The sequence below is a fragment of the Odontesthes bonariensis genome, chromosome 14, assembly GCF_027942865.1.
Source record: "Odontesthes bonariensis isolate fOdoBon6 chromosome 14, fOdoBon6.hap1, whole genome shotgun sequence".
Taxonomy (NCBI): domain Eukaryota; kingdom Metazoa; phylum Chordata; class Actinopteri; order Atheriniformes; family Atherinopsidae; genus Odontesthes; species Odontesthes bonariensis.
Window position 1 is genome coordinate 10,613,312 of NC_134519.1, and position 18,916 is coordinate 10,632,227.

Sequence of the window (18,916 nt, forward strand, 5' to 3'; positions counted from 1 at the left end):
AATATTTACACTAAAGCGGGTCACTTCACATGTCACGTTATGGCCTAAGATGAAATGCAAAAGATAAAGCAGAAAAATGACATGTAAAATGTTCCTAAGGCGGTGTTAGACACACACACACACACACACACACACACACACACACACACACACAAAACACCCTGATTGAGTTATAAGACTGTCGGTAAGGACTTACCAACAATGTAAATATTCTAAAAAAATATTTTTAAAGATAAAAAGGACAGAAAAGGACAGCATTCAGCCCCAACATTAAAGTAAGTAGCACTGCTCATCCTCTAACACTGCTATTTTCTGATTAAATAACCTTCAATCTGGTATTCAAATGAATGTTACATTGGCACTTGCCACCAACATAAACATTTTCGCAGACCAGTCACAGTCAATGTGGGTCAATAGCACTCCCCCCCCCCCGATACAAGCAGCCTCCTCAGCAGGACAGTAGTGGGGCCCACAAAAGTTGCTTGAGAAGGGTTCAGAAAAAATGACAAAGGCTGGAGTGTTCACCCAGTCTCCTGATTCCCAGATACCAGTCTGATGGGTCGTGATGGCAACCGTTCAAAGCGCATTAGGAGAACCTTCCCAATATCAGGACAGTGGTCGTTAAATTATGGCTCAGCACATGTTTTATTTGTACATATTGTAATGTTTGTGAACATTGTACATGTTTTATTTGCAGTGTTTTCATGAGGAGATCCCCGTTTATTCTTTTCTTTTAATTTAATGCTGTACTTGTACACTAATACCAGAACAAATTTGTACTGTTCACAGCGTTTTCATGATCTTCTGCTGATTTAGAGTCAGATGGAAATGTACTCGGAAGCATTGGGTGTTAATGTTGCAGAAAATGTTTACCAAAAAGCAATTTAACAGCTCAACAGATCAGAAATGGTGACATCCTCCTGTTTCAGAACTGTGTCATTCACTATGAACAGATAGATGGGTCCTAAAGTTTTATTTCCTTGTCCGTGAATGTGTTGGTGGTTCGTTCAATGAATTAAAAGTGTCGGATGAGAACAGAATCTGCTGCTAAAATGCCCTAAAGAGTTGAGTAATGTGTTTTTTTGTCAAGGTTAGAATATTTCCAGTGACATCACTTGAGAGATTTCTGCATTACTTTATTGGTTTGGGGACTGTAGGCGGGGCTCAGCCGGAAAACGTGATGTCACGGGCTGAGAGAATGAGATCTTATATGAGAGTTAGTGGGTCATTTGGTCACTGTTGATCAAATCTGAACACGTCGCACCCACACAGCTGCCATAAAGCTTTGGGTTTTTTTGCGTTAAACTCCTAATCAATACTAAAGGAGTTAGTTTATGATGAAAATTCCAGACGGGCATTTTAATATCCTCCTCCACTTTTTTTTTCAAACTGAAGCGCCCTTGAGCAAAGTTATTAAGCAGCGGCCTCAGCTGGAGGAGAGTGTTGTTAGTGCGTTCCAGATGATTGTTTCATTATGAGATCTTAGAGTTTCACATTACATTGAGAAAATGGTTTCTCCATGCTCCGTCAGTCTCATCTCACTCTTATTCTCTCAGCTCTCAGATTCCACCGGCTTTAGAAAATCAACTAAAACATCTTCGAAAGATGAGCTCGGAGTTTGGATTCGTCCACGCTGAAAGCATTTTCATCCCGTGTCTGACTAGCACGCCTTATCAGCATAAGCAGCCCTCAGAGATTGAGCATTAAGCAAGAACACAAGGAGGATTTACTCTTAAACGACGCAAGTTTCTGTAACAATGAGATGAGGCAGCAGCTGTCCCTCAACCCCGACCCTTTCTCTGCTTGTGTTTGTTTCAGATATTGTTCCAGTGGGAATTATCGCCGTTGGTACGGTGGGCTCCTCCATTCTGCTGCTTATGCTCCTGCTGGCGCTCGCCTTCTTCCTCTACCGCCAACGCAAAGGCAGTGAGTGCACACAGGTTTTTTTTTTATGTGTTTGTGTGAGGGCATGCACACTTACTCCATGTGTCTTTCAGTCTTACTTTCAGCCGCCCTCCCTCATCTGTCATTTTGCCTCTACACAAAGAAAGTGACATATGCCAGCCAGAGAGCATTTTATTTAAATGAGATTAATGAATATTCATATAACGTGGCAAAGTACCTTAAATCGCCCACTGTATATTTCCATTTTCCTTCTTCTGACATTGACTTGTATGCATTTTTTTTTTTTATTTATATGCGACGAGATAAAGTAGGAGCACAAATAACAGATCTGACAGCAAAAGCATTTAAAAGTGAATAATATTTAGATTATGAATTCCTATATGTGTTGTTTTCTATAGCCTACAGCAATCCAATTAGTATTTATGAAAAGAAACCACGCTTCCACAAACCAGAGATCCAAAACCATTTGGTGTCTTTTAGTTGCCTAATTTTGAGCCGCAAAGAAAGAATGGAGAAAGACAGTGAAGGTGACTGGCAGAGTCCCCGGAGGGATTTTCTGGGGATAAAAGTATATTCTCTGGTTCAGAGCTGATAAACACCACTACAAAAAAGATACCGTTTGGAAATAGAAACTCAAACAAGCATAGCTGTCTCTCCAGATAAACAGTCTCCCGTTTGTTGTCGACGAAGCATCTCAAGACTTCACTGACTGAAATCTTTTCTTTTAAGATTTCTGGCTGTGGAAGAGCGTGGTTCATGTTGACAAATACCAACTGCTCAGTACTGAGGACACACAAAGCTTAGCATGGCAGGATGACAAGACAGTGCGAGACACAGAAAGATTCTTTTTTAGTGCGCTAAAAGCTACGTTTTTGTAGATGTGAGGTCTTGTCCCAGCAAACCCTCCCATAAGAGCAAATGCATCTTTTTTCAGCCTCAACAGGTGAACCTCACCACTGGAGCTCGATACTGTATAGTTAACATTAAAAAAAATACAGACTACTTCTAATAAACTAATGCCACCAATTATTAGAAATAAGAAGTGATCTCGAAAAAGAAGATTAAAATATATGAGCATACAAAAAAGAGAATAATTACATACAAAATACATCAGATTAGTAATGATGTTTAGCCTTTTTTTCACTCTTTTAACAGGATGGAAACATCACTGCTGCTGTAGCATTAACATTTTCCATACAGTTGCATGCGATACATAAGTTTGTAACGCATATAACAGCTAAGCGGGGTACAAGTAGGTCGCCAGAGACGATGACAATATCTGCATTATTTCCATTGATCAAAATATCTAAAACCTGAGGGAAGATATCACCTGTTTGAGATTTTCCAGTTAGGGGTTCCTTATAGGGCTGAGCTATTTTATCGATACTGCGATATATATCAATATTTCGTTTTCTGATAAAGTATCGATTTTTCAGCTGCGAGTATCGATATTTTTAAAATAAAATTGGGGTTTTTTGGGTTTTTTTTTTAAAGCAAACTTTATTGAAAAGTCAGACGTTACACAGAACGTGTGAAAACACAGAACATTAAGGTAATACAATACAATGTCAGGGGGTCACATTATACAAAACAGTGATAAATGAGTTCATAAAAACGTTGTATAAAATGCACAGCTCTCACGTTTGTGACATGTTCGTTTGTTTCTGTGTGTCTGGCCGTGTTGTCCTTCCGGTTCAAAGGTCGGACCACCAGTCCAATCAGCGACGATTCATGTCAAATCACACTGTCCCTTTTTTTCCCCCAAAAAATGATGTAAGTGCATCGAATCGTATCGAATCGTTTCGTTGGCTGAATATCGTGTATCGTATCGTGAGATTAGTGTATCGCTACAGCCCTACTTCCTTACAGAGCCGTCACATTGTTTTAACCTTTTTGTTCGCTACAATAAACTGTGGTAACTGTCACTTTAAATTTCATGTATATGACATTTAGCATTTGAGAATTTGTAAGGAAAAATTATTTAAGAAATGTTGCTGTAAATCTTATTGTAGAATTAACTATTAAGTTAAAAAAAAACATGTATTTCTGTGTCCCATTTAATTATGTAAAGTGTTCTAATTATTCTTAAGGATTTACAGTCTTAGATTTTTTAGTAGTTAGTTTTAAATTAAAGCAGTTCATGTGTGGAAGTAGATCCTTTTGTTTTAAAAATGCATTCAGAAAGGATGAATAGAAGCATTTTAAAGTTCACCAACATATATTAGATTTTTCTTATTAAAGCCTCCTTTTTGCTGCAGTGCAAAAACGTTCGAGATGAATTTGATTAATGTTGCTAACTTCAGCGCACAGACTGAACTGAACGACTGAACAAATGTGACAGATGTATAAATCACTGTAGTGAAAATGAACAAACTTAACTAGTTACCAAAAATCAGTGTAAATATCAGTTGAAAAATGACAATGACAACCAAAACTCTCCTGAGATTTACAGCAGGAAGATCAGCTGAATCCCTCCCATCGTTTTCAACCACAGCTGACCATAATAAAGAAATTAATGGATTGTGAAGTTTTCTGACATCTTGTTTCATCATCATGGATACTGATGTCCTCAGGGTTGAAATTGCTACCTTTTTCTTCTTATTGAGGCAACGAGCAGACCAAATTGCGTAATGCACCATGATCAACAGAGACAAAAACAAGGAAAATAATGGATCAGACAGATAAAAAAACATCTAAAATATACTGTGGCTTACAGTAGTTTTGCCGCTTTTCTGTCCAGACTGGCAATAAAATCAAGAATCTATTCTAACTTTGATTCAAAATATTGTCTTTCAGGTCGCCGTGGCGTTACCCTCGGTAAACCAGACATAAAGGTAGAAACTGTCAACAAAGAGACCCACAGCCTGGAGGAGGAGGCGGCCAATGTCTCCACGGCAACCAGGATGGTCAAGGCCATGTACTCCGTAAGTAGACTCCCATCTGAGTCACCGGAGGCTGCGGAGAGGAGGCGTATGGGTCAATGGCCTTAAATGTACAGCTACACCGACACTAAGGGCGACATGGCACGAGAGGCACGCACACACGCTTAAAAGTGCACCCTCACACAGCAGAACATTCAGAAACACACACACACAAAACATGAAGACTGGCAGCGCACACACACAGTCGAGCCAAAATCATTACTGAGTCTTCAGATATGGATGAAAAGAAACAAAAACAGACAAAATAATTTATATTCATACACAGAAACAGCACTGAGGAGATGCACAATAATACAAAACACACACACAAATAGTGCGCACACAGTGGTCCTTATCCTCTAAGTGCACGCAGATTTTTGCACCCATGAGAGCTGCCAAGGAGAAATAAGCAACACAAACACAGGGACACATTCAAACAAAAATGCACACCCATTTTAACGTTGTGCTCCTTTTAGAAAAGCCCCAGAAGTCCTGGAGAATCTTATCGTCGACGCGCCTTTGACAAGGTTTTAAAGCTCGACGCAGAACCGTTTAACCGGCGGCAAACCGTTTCTCATCTTTCAGTCTCTTGGGATGAAAAAGCTGAAACTTTCTTTTCCTCTTCCCTCCCTTTCTTCCTTCTCCTTTCCTTTCTTCACCCTCCCTCTTTCCGTGTGTGTGTTTCGTTGTTTGATGGTTTAGTTTCTGCCCTCTGTTTCCCTCTCTCCCTCCACTCAGCCGTTCAAAGACGACATGGACCTGAAGCAGGACATCAGAAGCGAGAGCGACACGCGGGAGGAGTATGAGCTCAAGGTGAGATGACTCGACAAAGATGTTGTGGCATGCTGACGATCAAAGTTTGACAGAAAACACTTATATGCAGCATCTTGACATTATATCGTGCATGGAGCATGAGCTTTGTGATCATGTTTATGGCTCTGTTCCTGTTAGGCCTTCTTTTCCCTTCAACACAGCACTTCAGTTGTATTTGAACGGAATCATTTTCTCATATCTGCAGCTTCTTTGTATTATAAGGTCATCTCTGAAGGAAACATTTCTCTTGGAAAAGTCATAACCTTGCATTTCAATGCAAAGTGCTGGAGCTAAGTGCCATCCCACTTGTAACTGCATAACTACTTATTCTACTACTTATTATCCACATGCATGGGCGGCGGGTGAGCCCGACATTTGGCAAGGTTCCGAAATCAATGTTTTTTTTAACCATAAATGCCGCAAAAATTAGTTATTTAGCACAATTAATAACAACAACACAAGGATTCTGTTTTGAAATAAAAAAGGAGGACATGAAGTTTTAGTGTGGAATTAATTTCCAAGACTAACAAGTGTCCTGACTGTCTGTCTAGCATTTAAGGATTTTTTTTTTAAATCTTTTTTCTTTTTTCCACAACACAAGCACATACATTACATTACATACATCCCACCCACAAGGCCACGGCGAGCCACAGCCACTCATCACTCATTTAATAGGCTATATAGACCTGACCCAGAGCAAATTAAGCTTTCAAATTAAGGCATTTATGCTTTTTCCAAAATAGCGCGGTTCGAAAAGCTGGATGTTTACAATGCCAGCCCATTACCCATATCACCCTGGGCCAGGTCGGTGACAACATTATTGTATTACCACCTGACCTGATTGTCATCACTGGGCTGCAGCGACAACTCCCACACACAATATAATAGCCTATATAACTTGCACACATATATTATATATAATTTGTTAAATTCCCAGCATAACATTTGGGAAGGCACAGCCTGCCCTAGCCTTCATTACCCGCCGCCCATGCCCACATAGATGATTTCAGTACCATCAAATATGTTTATAATGAGCCTGCCGTGATGTTTTTATTCCTGGTTTAAGATTTATTCCAGGTAAGTCTCTGCTGTGGAGCCAGCTTCAAATTTTCAGTGTCAACACCCACTGACCAGTTAATTCTCTTAAACCTCGGTACCTCAAAACTGTGAGAGTCTTCTTACTCTGTTGTGTACCTAAAGTCTATATTAGATGTTGTTGGGAAAGTGCCTGTCTAAAACGAGACTCAATCTTGTATTTATTGACCCTATTAGATGTGCAGGAAAAAAAGAGAAAAAGAACTTTGCTAATAAAAATCACTGGACTGGCAATAACCTTTTCATCCAGTGAATTTAAATTGTTCTGTAGTTGTTTGCAAATAATTATTTATGATTTACGATATACTGTGTAAACTCTCTCTCTATATATATACATATATACATATATGAATATATATATAAACTAACTGAACTGATCTATACTGAATCGAATTGAAATTTAAATTAAAGACATTCTTTACTTGTCCCTTGCAATGTTCAAAACCAACTGGATTCCAGCTAAAAAGTCTCAGTCATCAGTCTTATTTACATAGTTTCAGTTAGATCTGTTTGTATTTCATTAATGGAGCAGTGATAACTCCATTAACAATCATATTTACACAACATATGATATTTTTTATACTTTTTTTGCTAGCCTTGAGTGCAGTAACTGTTGATTTTAGCCTGGATTATGTCAATAATTCCACATATTGGTTTAGAATTATAGTTTGAGAAAAATATGACTCCAGATCCGTGTTTGCGATTGGTTACTTGGTGTCAGCACTGGCTCTTTTATACAAACACGCACTTATCTAAAGTGAGTAAGACTGGCTTGATTTACCATGCTGATGTTGATTTTTTAGTTACACAATTTAGCCTAATCTTTACTGTTAGGATTAATGAAGCCAAGTTGTCAAAACATGGTGTGCATTTTGAACCTGCTTTGGACTACAGGATCCTCCAGTTTTTCAGGTTTATCATAGAAAAATTAAGCTGTCGCAGGACAGCTTTCTTGGTCATGAACATACTGTATTGCATCATTCATACAGCATTGCATTTTTTGTTCATAGCATGGGACACAGCACGCCACCACCATCACCAAGCAAATCACCATGTGGTGCAACAATATACAATATGAACCAAGTTTCTGATGATTCTGATTGAACTTTTCTTTATGTTTGTCCGGATTATTTAAAAAACATGTTAATTTGACTTATTTAAAATGTTACCTAGAACTTATAAAGCATATGTGCTTAATTACTGTCATATATTTTACTTCTGGTAGGGTAACACCCTATTGCTCCTTGTGTTTTTAAATGATTGGCTTTGTCAACTCAAACTTTAATCAAACTGCTGACTTTAATTCAAGTCAGCCCTAATGGAACAAATCATAAAGAAACACACTTTATTATAATATCTTTCTTTCTGATCACAGGATCCAACCAATGGCTACTACAACGTCCGAGCCACCACCCACGATGAGGCGCGCCCGCAGTCCCGCGTCGTCCACTATCAGGGAGAATTTCGCTCTCCAAACTCAAACAGTGGACCGGCTGGTGCCACCGCCAGTGGACCCGCAGCTGCCACCAGTGGTGCAGTTCCCCCCAGCACTGTGCCAGGCTCAAGGGCAGGCTGCTATGACCCCCGCCCACCCTCCCGGATGTCCCATGCCACCTATGCCCAGTTCAACACCTTCTCCAGGGCAGGACAGAGCCAGCAAGCACCTCCCAATCCAGCTCTCCAGTCACCTGGAGATTACTCTGCTGGAGACTGCGGCCTGCTGGACAGCACGACCCAACTGCCATATGACAACTACGGATATCCCTCCCAGTACGCCAGCTACCGCATGGGCTTTGCTCCACCCATAGAGGAAGGGCCAGCCTATGAGATGTATCCAACAGGACAAGGGACCGGGCCAGGGCCGGGGCCAGGGCCAGGACCAGGGGCAGGGCCGGGACAACAAAGTCCTGAAACAGGGTTGGGAAAGTATGGAACCTCCACTCGCTTCTCATACTCGTCTCCACCCTCTGACTATTCCCACAGACACACCCAACGGATGCAGACTCATGTGTGAAAATGGATATATTCTCTCTTGGACCTATCACACGTAAAGACACTTACACTTCCCATCCTGTAAAATCCCGCCCCTTAAATGCATAAAGCTTCAAGAATCCATTTTTCTGTTTCCGTAGTGACCACTGCATGGAATTTGATCGATTTTAGGAATCAATAAAACACCATAACAACGCCTGGCAGGTAGAAGTATTGAATAAGACACAGTTAGAAGCAATACACGCAACACATACAAAGCGACTTTTGTACACATTTGCTCCGGCTTCCTGTCTGCAGTGTTGACCCTCCGACGAAAGCAAAAGCGAGAGCCACAATCAAGAGAGAAAAAGAAGAAAAAGAAGAAGAGCACTTTGAAAACATGAAGAGGAGGCGGTTTAGGAGGTGCTGTCCACATATTGCTCTTGGAACATCATTCTTGCATCACATGGTCCTTCAACCCCATCTCTGTAAATAGGCGCAAATGGAGATTTGGACATTTTAAGTTATAAATCTTGTATAAAACTACACACTGAGATGCAGTACAGTGACATACAGCAAACCTCTCGTTTAGCATTTTCTCACTGACATATTGCAAAACATACACACACACACACACACACAAACTTACAAATCTTTAAAAACTTGCAGCAGCGGGGCAGCTTGGACTACGAATATAAGTGGCACTTTTCGATCCCCTGTCCTCACTAAAACTTGCCCAGTGGCCGTTTCTATCAAGATCTACCTTGATTTAAGTGGGACAAAGCTTCTGAAGGTGGTTCCGTGAGTGACCACAGTGCCAGTGCTTACGTGCCAACACAAAAACTTGTGTCTTCTTTTTTAAAGCGTGGACAATGAGGTGCTCTGGACGACGACATTTTGTACATCTACAGTAAGAAGAAAGGAGCAGTAGCAAGCGTCTCTGTGCTCCTACACCTCGCCATGTCACATTTTTATCATCCTCATGCATTTCTATACTAAGTATTTCACTCAAAGTCACTGCTATCAACAGTGTTTGTGAAACAAGGTGTGGTGGGAGTGCTTTTTCGTTCTTTCTCGACTCTCTGCAATTTGTACAAAAAGATACCTCCCCTACCTTCAAGTGTCAAAAAAAGTATTTGTTTCTCTCACTTGCACAGTAGAGTAGGTTTTTTTCCCCCATATTTATATGGAAACATATGGAAAAAAATGGCATTCTGAAGCATTTTATAATATTTTTCTAAGGAGTTGTGGACCAAAGGTTCAGCATTTTGGGTGACACTCACTTTTTAATATATATGTGGCAATGTGATCGTTGTTGGAAACGGTCGAGGTTCCTTTAAAAAGAGAGGGAAGGTGTTTTTAATGTGGACGTTGTAGACGTAAGTTAGAAAACTCAAAGAGTTTCACCTCAAAATGATATGAATCCAGCCGGAGCTATTCTCTGATGGATGTATTTGTTTGGCGTGAAACTCTTTCTTTGACTTCCAGTCTTGTGATTGGACTGCCTTTTTCAGATGTTGATGACGACATTCAAAATAATTGATGGAGAGCAAGCAGCTCGCTTTGAGCTGTAAACTTTGTAAGAAGGTTCAAATGTATCTAACATATCAAATTGAGGTACAGAGAGTTCTATCTAGCTCATGTGGTACTTTGTACTTTTACAGAGTACGTGTAAGTATGCTGGTTTCCTCTCTGCAACAGAAATTTGGTGGTGTTTTATGTCCAAAGTTTTTCGGTCATGTTATGTCAGCTACTGGTGTGTATGGTTGGCCTTTAAAGCAGAACTTGGTGACCTGGAAAAGTAGGTGGACAAAAAATAAAGGTCCCTCCCGCTACCTCTCTGCTGTGCTTCAGCTCGGCTTTCAAAGCCCTGAGCTGCGGATTACGGTGTCATAAACCATTCTCCCACACACACTGGAGTCCTGAAAGGTTGTAAAGATGTTGCAGAGCAGTGACATGTGAGAATGCAAATGTCTGCAACATTCGCTCTGGGCTTATTAGGGAGATTTTCCACACCCAGCCTCCATCTCTGAAACATCCGCAAGCCTTTCAGCAACTATTACGAAGCGTTTGCTGCCACTGTGCCGATGAGCGTGTGTGTGCTGGTGAGAGTTTGGCCTTTCTTCTGCCTACCCCTCTATTGGGTATTTGTACAAATACTGTACATGCGGTATTTATATCGCGGAAAAAAAGCCTCATCTGTTATTCTGAACATGTTGTAAAAAAAACTGCTGCTTCCCTCACACGCACTTCCTCACATTTCCAGTCAGGAGAGAGAATCCACAGCAAAAAGCCTCCTGCTGTGATGTGCTTATGTGAACAGCAGCTGGGATAAATGTTCATACCAAATTGTCAGCGCTTCTCCTGATAACCTCTGGTGTTCATGTGTGAAAACGACTAAACACATACACAAGCTGGTAACCCTGAAAACTGTAGACTTGGCACTGATTAAATCCACACTAGAGAAGTGTGTAAACATTTACATGATGCACTTCTTATTTGTTTTTATGTATATTATGATTATAACCGCTGGGATAGGCTCCAGCCGCCCCGCGACCCGACCGACGGATTCAGCGGGTATAGAAAATGGATGGACGATTTATTTTATACATTCTTGGCCTTAAAATTGATTTAAGGGGCTCAGACGCAGGAGGTCACAATAAGTTTCTTTTCACATAAAGATGTTTGGTCAGTTTCAGCAAATCTGATGCAAGTCTTCAAACTCCAAACTATCAAAGTGTTCTCTGCTAGCTTTCGATACATGGCACTGTAACATATAGATTTCAGTGCTAAAAATGTCTGATTTCACACTAATCTCATTACAGAAAGATTATAACATTCAAATTTATTAACACCGGTGTAAGATTCACTGTTCCTTCTCTCTTGATATTTTTGGTGGCTTCTGGTGGTGTCTTTGTGGCTTTTTAAGCATGACTACAATGTGTATTGTTGTACATGTACAGGGCAAAGATTGTGTTACACCCCCTAACAGCAAAGAAAAAGCGCAAATATAACACCAACGAGAGACTCTGGATGGTTCTTGATGGAACATTAGACATATTAATGGAAGCCAGAGGAACCAGCCCCTTTCACAGATTGTGTGTCTCGTGTTTCAGCAAATATGATGATAAGTTATTTTTGTTCAGGTCACCAAGTTCTGCTCTAACACCTTCAGGTTGATGATGCTGCATTTAAACCTTTGTTGTTTTTGTCATTTATAATCCATAAAAAGTGGATGGCATGTCTGCATAAAGTTTCCCCGGCTTGGAATCATTTATGTTTGCACACTGAGCTTAATGAGATACGATTGGATTGCTCTCATCATCATACTAACTCAAAGCTTCACCTTTTATGGTGACAGTCACTCTTCCATTAGACTCTGCAGCAGTAGCACCAATTTTTGAAATATACTGACCTTCCAGTTCTAAGGTTCCATGTGGCTAATCCATCTTTTTTTGTTTAGTTTTTTTTTTTTTTTTTACAGTTGTTTAATGGATTTTCTGAAGTTCACATACTGCATCTTTTACAGGACGGAAAAGTTAAGAAGCATTGAAAGCAATAAGGAGTCACCCACTTGTATCTTTATTTCACATTTTCTAGCAGTTAAAAATGATTACGCTTTAAATAAGAGCCCACTCTGCAAAGGGTATCAGCTCCACCACAGGTAACCATTGAGTGTTTATTCTTATCCGCCATCCTATCAACCCTTCATGGTGTATTATGGTAATTGTGTGTGAAGGGGCTGTAAAAATGTATTTATTGCCTTTATTTTATACAAACACTGAAGAAGGAAACCACAGCCACACTGTTTAATATATCAGATGAAACCTTGTAGCTCCAAGGTCACTATATAAACCATTTCTGTAGGGGTAGAATGGCAGATGGAGCAGCATTTTAAATTTATATGGTTATCACAGCCATGGTATTGCATACTATTACCTCTTTACAACCTTTTTACAGAGTTGTAGCTGTGCAGTTTTTTGCATTTGACTTGATATGTCATTATGACTTTGTGAAGAATGAGTAGATTTGATACAGAGGAGGTACTGAGGCCAGCTAATGCATGGCCAGGCCATCCAGGTACTTAGTCATTACCTCTGTTTACAGTATGTTGACAGTGAGGCCGTATATATATATATATATATATATATATATATATATATATATATATATATATATATACATATATATGTGTGTGTGTGTAAAAGACACCACAGATGCCAAAAATACTAAAGGTTTAGGTTTGGTTCAGCATTGGAAAAAATTGGAAGGGAATGTGGAATTTGTTTTATTTCACCAGGTTGTAATTTCGTGTCTTTTCCCCTCTTTTCCATGTGTACCTCTCACTGCAGTGTGTGCTGATACTCTTTATACTCTAGTCTTTCCAGTGTGTCATATTAAAAGCCACCTGCCAGCTTCCAGATTCTGAGGTTAAACCTGTTTTCATGAAAAAAAATCATACTGCCACTGCACTCCTTTCTCTTGTTGCTTAGTTCCATATTTTCTTCAATCGCATATTGGGTAGGAATATCTATCTAGGTTGAACACATTTCTGGGTGTCCTTCTTATAGAATATATATTTTCATGACCTTATGACATCCATCTGCAGTTTATTTATTTCTTTATCTCTTTTATTCTATGAAAATCAGTATTTTTATTCTTATTTGTGATAGTTTGTGGTGCAACATCCGCATTGGAAAAAACAAATGTGATCAACAGTACGTGTTTCAGCTTATAAAAACAGTATTTGATTTGATTTTTTTGTGCATCAGATAAGATGGTTCTAATCTTATTAATGTTAAAAACAGAGAAGAGTTGTGAACATCTGTGGCCAAAACGACTGCTCCGCCAGGCCACAAATAGCCAAAATCCTGTCTCAACTAGGCCATCCCAGGCTAGAACCAGGCCAGACCCAGAGCTAACTGCTCTGTTCCATGCTGTGCTGTGCTGTGTTGTGCCGTCCCCAGCCAAGAGTGACTGACTGAAGTGGCTTGATGTCCATTTTTACTTGTTGGAGTTTTCGTTGAGTGCCAGAAGACTGTGCGAAAAAAAAAAAAGTGAGGAAAAAAAGAGGAGAACTGAGCAGACAAACAAATGCAGCAGCTGTTTATGTTTACTGTGTTTATGCTTGTGTGTGTGTTTGAATGTATGCGTCTGTACATGAACATGTGCTTTATGTGTCCATCTATGAAGATGCATGTGTGTGTGGGCAGCATGTAACCCAAGTGTGAGTTTTCATGCCTTTAGATGTATTGTGGGACCAGTGGGCTGCAGAAACTGGGGTTTGACTGATGATTTCATGTTTTCGGCCAGTCATGCTGTCGCCTGCTGGTATGATGGAGATGACTCCTGACCACAGCTACTTAAAACCTGAACTGGTTGGAAATTCGATTCCCTTTACAACTTTTATATTTAATAGTTCAATTATCTTTTCTATGAAAATATAATCACCCTCTTCTCTTTAAGTATGTGTTAAAGTAACAATCCTTAACATTTTCATGATGTCAAATCTATTTTTTAATAAGGAATCAACTGGTATAAGGTTTAGTGTTAATACATTAATGCATATTCTTGCATTGCTTATTTAGCCTAAATGGTAGTTTTAATCATTATTGAGAAATTCAAGGTTTGACAAAAGCCAGACCTATAAAAAAATGAGCTTTTCTTAAGTTGTCATGACTATAACAGAACAAAAGTCAACGTCAGATTTGAATATTGACTTAAGAAAGAAGGAAAATTAATTATGCTCAGTAGCCAAATGTTCAGAGTTTAAAAAAAAAAAGCAGTGGTCATATATAGACAATCTTCTCTGCCTTTCAAAAACACACGTAAAAGCTGCTGGACTGCTCTAATGTCAGCCAAGGTTAGTTTGCCAGCAAAAGTAGGAGCCCAACGCAGCAGTACTTCCAAGGTCGAGGAGGAGGGCAATTTCATTAACTGGCCTCACTACATTTTGTGGAGCTATGGGGAAAAAAAGTGAGGCTGGATGCTTTATCAGCATTCAGGGTAATAACTGCACTTCTGTCCTGCTCTTTCTTCAGTTCAGGGAAGTCTGTGCTCCAGTAGTCCAACTCAAACTGTTGTTCCCACTCTGTCAAAAAAAAATGCTCAAAAGCTTTGAGTGATCAATCAGACGGTAATGAGAATGAATGATGTTTGGTAAAACAGGCATTGTGAAGGGAGCTTTGCATAGCAAACCGACAACTTCACTTTGAATATTAGGCTGTTTATGAGTAAGATCTTAACCAATTAAACCGGCTTAAAAACGTGCACAAACAAATGAGCTGATCGTCACTTCCTGATTTGAAGTTTAAAGGAATTGATTGTTGAACCTAGCCTGGGAATTCCCACTCTGCTTTGCGAGCGATTTCATTCACACTGCAAAGGCAGCCTGGAAACCACCGCCCTTATTTTTGCCTGAGTTTGGGAACCAATCACAGAACGGGGGGGCAGCAAGACGATGACGACGTCTATGCGCGACACCGAAGCTTGTAGAGTGTTAATCCAACATGGCAGCGGACACAACGTTACCGTTCGATGCAGCCTTAGAAAGTGTTTTAAGTAGCTTAGAACGCAAGTTTACTTTTAAAAAAGAGCAACGTTTGACGTTGAAAGATTTCATTGCCAAGAAGGATGTATTTCCTCGTCGACGTATGCTCTACATACGTCATCTGGTATAAGTGATACAATTGGCTATGAATCGCGCGCAAAGCAGCATGGGAAGAACCAGACGCCATTTGATAAACATTCGTAGCGCCCAATAAACGGCTCTAGGCATTCGTAAACCACGCCTCAAATACGAGAAAATGCACACCTAGTTCCCAGACCACCATCTCATCGAGGTGTGGACGCGTCAGCCGGGCTATGTTGAACCAGACACTATTTGTAAACATTACTCTTACAAATGAAAGATTCCATGTTATGCTCATTTAAATGTTCATAATTTTATTCTTTGAGAATAGGCTTGTATGCTTTAATGTTCAAAAACCACATTTATTTCGGCCCCCCTCCTCAAAGCCCCGTTCTGCTCTTAAAAATGTGCTCTTTTCTTGAAGTATGGCCACAAGCTAACCAGCCACTGGGCAATTATTATGCAAATGTGTTAAAGTGTGATGTCATTAAGTACCTGAAGAAAGCCCCGACTCTAATTAGGTCTGCTCTTATGGTAATAATAGTTTAGGCTTGGCAGAACTTTTAGACGCACAAAAAGCTACACCAAAGGAAAAGGAAAACTCTAAAGACATCATTTGAAAGCTGTGTGTCATTAAATTTCAGACCGGTATATCAGTCAAACCCTAGTTGAAAGGCGGACGGCTGGTAGGACAGAGTGAAGGAAGCACGGTGTGGCCTTAGGTTATGCATAAGGAGCCGAGTTGGTCCGCTTTTTGCTCTCTGAAACAGCTGCACGAGTGAACAGGATGATGTTCTGCTTCATAAGACGGTCAATAAAGTGAGAAGGAATCCATATTGCACTTAAACATGTGTGACATGGAGGTGAGCGTCATTACGAGAGTGTTTGTGAGTGTGTTAAGAATATATATTCATACTTTTTATTTTATCCCTATATATTGTTCACGTGTGTATTAAGTTCTTGTTGAGTACTTGTATATCCCTTTTGTTGAGAAAAAAATGTACAAAACATACAAGATATTATTGAATTGTACTATCATTTTCACATTTTTATGGTTTATTCTTGTTTTTGTTTTGTTTTCAAATTCATGTAATTATTTTTTCACAATATCAGAGAAAAATAAAAGATGACACGGTTTCATAAGAGCATTGGTAAAAGTTTTTTTTTTTTTTTCTATCCAATCTGTGGCCAGCGTGACTTTAAATACAGTTTGTACATCTCACACGTTGTGTATTCAGGTCATCCTCTCTGCATCCCAAACTGTTGTTATGACAGTTTCTGGAGTCAAGCAGCCTGGAGTAAAAAAGTAAGTGCGTTTCTATGTTTAGCACCCGAGCATGGGGGCATAAAAAGTGTTTTCCTGAATCTGAGTGAGACGGTGGAGCTCAAACATGGAGCCAAAACAAACATCTGCAGAGTTTTTTTTTCCTTTCGTTTGAAACTCATTTCTGCTCTGTCCTCCTTCGCTTCCTCTCCGCTGCTTCACTTTGTCAGTCAGTTTTTCCTCGTCTCACTGCTTCTCATTATCATTTAAAATCTTTTCCTCTTCCTCTGTCACCTTAACCCTTCTTTCCCTCCTTCCCATGTCTGTCACTCCTGTTCACATAAAATATTCTTCTAATTTTCTCTCTGCACATCTTTCCTTTGACCTGACTTTAGACAGATCTGTTCAACCCCCTTTTTCCCAGTCTACCCTTTGCTTTCCTTAAACCACCTCTTCCTTCTCTCATCTCTCTATCATCTCTGACTCTTTAACATCATCTCTCCTCCACAGTTTCCCCTTTCACTTTGCCGTATCTCTTGGTCTTTTCATTAGTTTGAAGACTTCTAACCTACTTTTTCTTAACATCTCGCCCATCTTTGCCTCCCGTCACACCTCCACTCCGACTTTCTTCTCTGTTTTCTCTTTCATGTCCTTCACTTCTCCTCTCCTTCCCACATCTCTCAACAAAATCTGTCTGCTTACGCTGATCTACCTTTCATGTCCTCACTTCTCCTGCTTTTTGCTTCATAATTACCTACATTCACTTTTATCTCCTCTCATTTTTCTCCATTTGCTCTGTCTGTTCATCTCTCTTTTTCTATCCTCCTCTCATATTTTCAGTCTTACATCAAACCAGACTTTCCCTTCACTGAATCATCCTTTGCTGTCTTCTTTCTCTACTTAATTTAACTTCTCTCCTGGCTTCTCCTCTCACCCATCTTCCCTCTCTTGCCCTCTGTTTTTGCCTCCACTGCACCTTTCATTTTATTTTCATACTGTCCCTTTTAGTTGACTGTTCACTCGTCTTTCTACTTTATTGCACCCTTATTGTTTTCTACCCACTTCTCTTTCTTATCCTGTATTTTCTTCTCTTTTTCATCATCATCTTTCTTTTCATTTAACCCCCCTCTCCTCTCTCGGCCCACCTATTCACCTCTCCCTGTTGCCTCCACTGCTTCACCTTTTCTCCTCACGTCACTTCATTTTTCTCTCTTCTCCATTTCTGCCTTCATCTTTTTCCTTTTGCTTCCTTTCTCCTCAGTCAGCCTCTCCGACATGTCCTTCCCTTTTTTTAAGGGGTTGATGTAACACCACAATCAATCCTTCATATCTACTGATTATCCTCCTCCTGGTCCTTATATTTCTCTTAATTCACTTTGTTTTAACTTATCTTCTCATTGAATGATTCCCATCTTGTATGTTTTTATCATCACTCTTTCACATCTCCCATCACTTCAGCTTGGCTGCAGTGGAGGGAATTATAGAAAAAAGAGCACTTTCTCCTCCTATTTTCTATTTACAGTGTCATCTTCACTGTCAGTGACAGTAAAGATGATGGTGGAGAAAAGAAAATGGGAGGAAAGAAAAGAAAATTACAACAGGCAAAGAAAGACAAGGATGGAGGACGGACAAGGAGCAACAAAGCCTTTCTTTACTTAGTGTGAAGTAGTAATTACAATCTTTTTCTCCTGGTGATCTCACTGAGGAATGATGTCTGGAATAACCTTCAGCGCTGCGCTCCCAGCTGCACTATGGACCCCCACTCCTCTGCTTTTGCTAACACTTCCCTTTTATCCTCTTGTTCACATTTGAAGCGGACATTGTATGGATTATGGCCCCTCTCACGCTTGGCACGGCACTCAGTGGTTGAGATGTATTATTATATTAGTGGGGAATGATGTAATTCATTTCAAGACATTTGTCCTTCGCACACCCTCTGTCCCTCTGCAGATGATGTCACTGGCTTTGTGTCTGGCAGCAGAGAAATTGTCAGGCGGGTTGCGGGCTTTTGTTTGATTTTGTTGCTATCTAGTGGTGGGAAAGCAGCATGCAGCTGTGAGTGGGGAGTAAATTCGAATGTGGGCAATTATTTATCACCCAACTGTAGGATAATGTGACTCATAATGGACGTCCTTGGTGTGACTGTGCTGATGTGGTCAGCTGGGTCAGGGACGAATGGAAAGAGACAGACACTTTGTATATGACTTGATTACAAATTAGGGTTTGACCGACTGGTTTGTGCTGCCTGTTGCCAAAGACGAAATTTATATTTGTGAGTTGTTGGCAGCACATATATCATGCCAACAATCACTTTGA

The 18,916-nt window shown here is 40.1% G+C and overlaps 1 protein-coding gene across 2 annotated transcripts in view; it reads left to right on the top strand.

The window, feature by feature from the left end:
* kirrel1b (kirre like nephrin family adhesion molecule 1b) overlaps positions 1–12,824 on the top strand; it is a 90,269-nt gene extending 77,445 nt beyond the window's left edge. Inside the window, exons 12-15 of one of the 2 annotated variants that reach the window (XM_075482804.1) lie at positions 1,819–1,926; positions 4,702–4,829; positions 5,529–5,639; positions 8,110–12,824. In XM_075482804.1, coding sequence (XP_075338919.1) covers positions 1,819–1,926; positions 4,702–4,829; positions 5,529–5,639; positions 8,110–8,748 — 986 coding nt within the window. In that variant the 3' untranslated portion in view covers positions 8,749–12,824. The remainder of the gene's footprint in view (positions 1–1,818; positions 1,927–4,701; positions 4,830–5,528; positions 5,640–8,109) is intronic. The other variant, XM_075482805.1, reaches the window with a different exon arrangement.
* Positions 12,825–18,916: the final 6,092 nt, after the last annotated feature.